This window comes from Leuciscus leuciscus, assembly GCF_965113295.1.
Source record: "Leuciscus leuciscus genome assembly, chromosome: 24".
Classification (NCBI taxonomy): Eukaryota; Metazoa; Chordata; class Actinopteri; order Cypriniformes; family Leuciscidae; genus Leuciscus; species Leuciscus leuciscus.
The window spans coordinates 13,956,029-13,961,302 of record NC_138723.1 but is presented as its reverse complement, the minus strand read 5'-3'; the positions used below and the strand labels follow the sequence as shown (position 1 = coordinate 13,961,302).

The following is a 5,274-nucleotide window of genomic DNA, read 5'->3' as shown; positions in this document are numbered from 1 at the left end:
CTACATAAATTCATCAACTAACCATTCAGAAACGTCTTGTTGCATTCTATATGTTGTCACTTCTTGAGTCCTCTCCATCTTTGTCTGACTCCGGTTTGAACATAAAAGGCTAAAAGTTTTTGAAATGTTCAGTTGAAGCTCCGCCCCCTGTGCCGGGAGCAGCAGCTCATTTGCATTTAAAGGAACTGACACAAAAACGGTGCGTTTTTGCTCACCCTCAAAAATGTACAATTTTAACATGCTATATAAAAATATCTGTGGGGTATTTTGAGCTAAAACTTCACATACACACTCTGGGGACATCAAAGACTTATTTTACATCTTGTGAAAAGGGCATTATACCACTCCTTTAATGTTGTTTATATGTCTATGTGGTGTTTTTTTTAATGTGCTTTATGACAAATCAGGTGCAAATTCATAAGTCAACACCATTGCTGAGTATTTTCTCCTTAAAACTGCAGTGGAAAAAAAAGACGAGGTTTGAAATCACTGGTGTTTCTGATGTCACAAACTACCTTGTAACCAATCACATCAAGTTGCCAGTGGGCTTTAGCATATCATTAACAGCGAACTAGCAGGGGAGTCTTGAGAGATGCCAGGTTATCCCAGGTATATTTTTCTGTTGATATAAAAATCGGGTAGATTTCTCAATATTGAGTTTATGATGTATATTACGATGTTATACCTTTCTCCAGTTGTTCAAAGCGTTTTTGATGATTGTTACTTAGATAGCGAACGGGAACTTGGTTTGTGTAACATTAGCAACACATTATTAGCTGTTTGATAACATAGTCAAGCAAAAAGCTAATCATATCAAATTACCTTTATATGTCCGACGTTGTAAAGAGCGATAGCATTGAGCAGCGTTTACCTCAGAAAGTTGAGTGAATCTGTGAGCTGCGTGAGTTGAGGCGGGGCTAATTAGCATATTCATTAATCCGGGTATTAAATGAAGCAAGGGTGTGGAGGTACATTCAAGCTATTTTAAGCCATGAATAATTTTTTTACACAGGAAAAAACTTTAAATATGTCGTTGTGTTAGGAATGCAGAGGACAATACTGTTCCTGCCCATTTGTTTTGATTAATAATAGTAATAATAAATTCCTCAATTTATTTACTATGACAGGACCAGTGGCATATAATAGCACAGTATAATATGTTGAATACAAATTAAGTAATATTTAATACAAATTTGAACAAAGAGAGACAAAAACTTTATCAGAGATTTGCATTAATCCAGCACCAATCTGAACTATTATTTATTTATTTTTGGGGTTATAAATAAATATATTTATGAATAAATATGTATTAAATATACCTTTTAACAAAGAGAGACAAAGACATTATCAGAGATTTTATTTTGTCCTATACCAATCTGGTCTGATTTATTTATTGATTAATTGATTGATGTCATTTGAAAGAAATGGACTTCCATTTATTTTCCATGGCCAGTTCAATGGTGTGGCACAGTATATTGTTATGCTGAATAAATATATAATTTAAAAAAAAGAGACAAACACATTATCAGAAATTTGTATTAGTCAAGTACAAATCTGAGCTATTAGCAGTGGCAGTTGTAATATTTTTTATTTATATTTTTATTATTGTCAGTATTTACTTTTTACAAAATAATGACCCTTGGTTTGATTTTATTCATTTTATGAAATGAGATTTTAAATGTAGCTTAAGTCTCCACATACTTTTGGCAACACTGTATGAACTGTATCAGTGATCCAGAGATCCTGAATCCATTTGTACTTAGTTTATCTTCCACAAGATGGCAATGCTGTGCTGAAACCTGCTTGTTACCAGAGTAACAGATGAAAGTTGGAAGAAGCACAAGAGAAAGCAGCCTTTGCATCAAGTCATTGTTCATTCTCGTGTCTGAACAAAAATCTCCTTATCCTCATTCATTTAGCTCACTTTGGTTTAAGTTTCAAAAGTGTTCATACAATAAAATACAATGTGTCATTCACATCTCAACCTACTGCATTATATAGTTTCCTCTTTTATGGGTCACCTGGACTCCTCAAACACAGAGAAACAATTATGTGCCTTCTCAAAACAGTAGGCAATTCCCTTTATGACTTATGGTAACACATCCAGCACTCTCACAATAGCTATATTTTAAATATCCTAATATACAAACATGTTTACATCATGCATATTTCTGCTGATTTTATCTATTTGGAAATGTTTCTTTCAGTTGAAGGACATTATGTGTTTACTGGTACTCGTGGGACGGTGTGTTAACATCTGCCCTAAATGTACAGGCCCGTTTATGTTCTCGGCCAAGCGTACTTCCTGTCTGGTCCAGCAAACCGCCCGAGCGTTGGGTTTCTGTGTTAGTAATTATCTCTGCGTGCAGAATTGTGGTCGGGGGCAGTGTGTGCATATCTGTGGCTCATGGGAGGAAGTCTGACCCGAGTGAAAAAAAGCTCTAACTTCCTGACTGAGCGTTTGCAATGAGGAAGAGTCTTATAGGGAGGGGCAAAGGCTCATGTAGCTTGTCAACGACACGCTTTCATCCCACAGCACAGCTGTTTTCATGCTGACTTCCAAGACTTCCAAATTTCCATCCACATTACCATCACTTTCTCTGATGCGAGTGACAGAGCCTGGCTTGGTTTCACTCACTTACTTTGCTGGATTTCCACGTGTGCTGCTTGTACAGTAAGTCACCTGCTTCGGCATCTTGACCTTTACAGGTTCCTTACCAAAGATATCAGAATATAAGTTGAGATAGACTGAGATCTTGTGCTGCATTTGGGCTTATGATGAATAAAATGTTGGTTTAAAACTAACTTAAGCTCTCTATGTGCAAATTCTGTGAGGTTATTGCTTACTTGTGATGAACTAGCCATTTTGTGTGATGAAATGTGTCACAGTAAATCATGGTAAATATAATATTAGGCCTAAATGTGTGTTTACATCCTTATAGTTTAATAGTATGGCATGAGACAGTTCAAATCGTGTGCGTGCGTGTGTGTGTGCGTGTGTGTGTGTGTGTGTGTGTGTGTGTGTGTGTGTGTGTGTGTGTGTGTGTGTGTGAGTGAGAGAGAATCTTGCCTTAAGTCATTCTGCGATTATGAGGCAGAAAGTCGTAAGATTCTCTTCTGATCGCAGAGACCTTTTTCAATTCATCCCTTCATTCTTTTACAGGCCTTCCTAGAGTTTCTTCACCGACCCGACATGGACACTGTGGATTCAGACAAGATCCAGGTTGGAGAAAACAAATTCGTAAGCAAGTAAGTCCATCTTGTTATGTTACTGCAAAGGTGTCTTGCTCTCGCTGTTCTCGTTAACCTAACTTCATTTTCTTTTTGTTTGCAGGAGCGTTATTCTCTCACACCTTCAAACGTACAACCTTTATTATGAAGGAGAAGCTCTCCAGTTGAGACACAGAGAGGTTAGTAGGTAAAATGTATAGCCTGTTGTATTGATGTCTTACAGCTGATGACTAAAGTGACATGTCAATTTCACAGGAGGAAGGAGAATTGATCATAGAGGGCTTGCTCAATGTTTTTTGGGGCGTGCGGCGGCCAATCAGACTGCAGATGCAAGATGAGAAGGAGTCAACCAGGCCACGCTCCTCACTAATATCTCTGAGTGATGAAACAGACATCGACACAGTCAAGTCAGATATTATTTATTTTATTTTACATTATAAATCATTTTTATCATTTAGCATATTATTGTTTTTGGTGCTTTCTGGTTAATGTTTTGGGATACATATAGCATATCTAGCCTAATTGCAACAGAAATTAATTTAATAAAAACAATTAAAAAAATGTGTTTATTGGTTTGCCTTCACAGTGGATGTTTCAGTTCGCAATGGATAATTATGTTTGAAGTTCGAACTAAAATACTTAAACATTAACCAGAGAGTGCTAGAAATGCATACTGACTTTGTTACGCAAACCTAATTAAAAAGATTTATAGGCCTATATACCTTTCGAAAAGTATGGGGTCAGCAAGATTTTAAATCGTAATAAGATCATAAATATAGTCAAAACAGTGAAAAATAATATTGTGAAATATATTACAATTTAATATATATATATATATATATTTATTTTAATGTTATAAAATGTAATTTATCCCTGTAATTTTCAGCATCATTACTCCAGTCTTCAGTGTCAATCATTCTAATATGATGATTTGCTGCTCAAGGAACATTTCTTATCATTATCAATGTTGATATCAGTTGTGCTGCTTCATATTTTTGTGTAAATCATGATGCATTTTTCTACAATTCTTTGATGAATAGAAAGTTCGAAAGAACAGTGTTTATCTGAACTAGAAATCTGTTGTATTAATGCATTAAGTAATTTTCACTTTTGATTAATTTTGATTAAAAAGTGCTCTCTGAATAAAAGTATTAATTTCTTTAAAAATGTACTGAACCCAAACTTTTGAACAGTAGTAGCCTACATATAAATGGAAAGTTGGTAAAACAAGAGCTGTGTTCGAAATCCCATTTGGATGATGAATGGACCGATGATTCAGCTGCGGGCGCCATCTTCTGGCGAGACTCATGAATTCATTCGGTAGCCTACGACCCCCACAGTGCATTATGGGTATTCTGCAGCCTTTGAGTGTACACAAATTGTACATCAGTTGCACACTCGTTATTGTGGTGCATTATGGTATAACGTCCAGTATTGTATCGGACACCACTACGAATGGCTGTCCTGAAATAGTGCCCTATTTAAGGGTATAGGGTATATCTGACACAACCAAAGTAAAACATGGCGCAGACTCCAACCACAAGTATTACATTGCTTGTGCGAAGTTCCAAAAATAGTCCACCTCAAAAAGGAAACTTCATAGATAATACACAAAACTTCCTCAAAAGGGAACTTTATAGATACCAATTATAAACACTTTCACTTACTAATTCATCTAAGCACAAAATGATGAGTATAGGCTACAGAACTCTTGTCCCATAGACTTTCATTGTAAATGCGTTACTGTAAAAGCATTTTTTTTAAACTGATGGTCAAAATTGTTTTCTCCAGAATGTTCTTTTTAATGAAGGTTCCTGCTTTCTTGCCTTTTAGAAATCATGAAACAAATCAGCCGTGCATTTCCATTGAGGTCACTGCAACAGATGACCAATCAAACGACTCCGGTGAGGAGAAGCAAGAGGCAGGTGAATACATTCTTGACCTTTTCTAAAAAACGTAACAGTGTTCACTGCCTATTCATCATATTTGAATGGCAGTGTGTGATTTGGTAAAGTCTCATCTGGCAGGTGAGGGCCAGCAGGA

The 5,274-nt window shown here is 36.2% G+C and overlaps 1 protein-coding gene across 2 annotated transcripts in view; it reads left to right on the top strand.

The window, feature by feature from the left end:
* The first annotated feature begins 2,464 nt into the window (after positions 1-2,464).
* rassf2b (Ras association domain family member 2b) overlaps positions 2,465-5,274 on the top strand; it is a 6,382-nt gene continuing 3,572 nt past the window's right edge. The window contains exons 1-6 of one of the 2 annotated variants that reach the window (XM_082158207.1): positions 2,465-2,674; positions 3,164-3,249; positions 3,335-3,410; positions 3,487-3,638; positions 5,065-5,152; positions 5,246-5,274. The exon at positions 5,246-5,274 is cut by the window's right edge and continues 133 nt beyond it. In XM_082158207.1, the coding sequence (XP_082014333.1) occupies positions 3,194-3,249; positions 3,335-3,410; positions 3,487-3,638; positions 5,065-5,152; positions 5,246-5,274 (401 nt within the window). In that variant the 5' untranslated portion in view covers positions 2,465-2,674; positions 3,164-3,193. Of the gene's footprint in view, positions 2,675-3,163; positions 3,250-3,334; positions 3,411-3,486; positions 3,639-5,064; positions 5,157-5,245 lie in introns of both variants that reach the window. The other variant, XM_082158208.1, reaches the window with a different exon arrangement.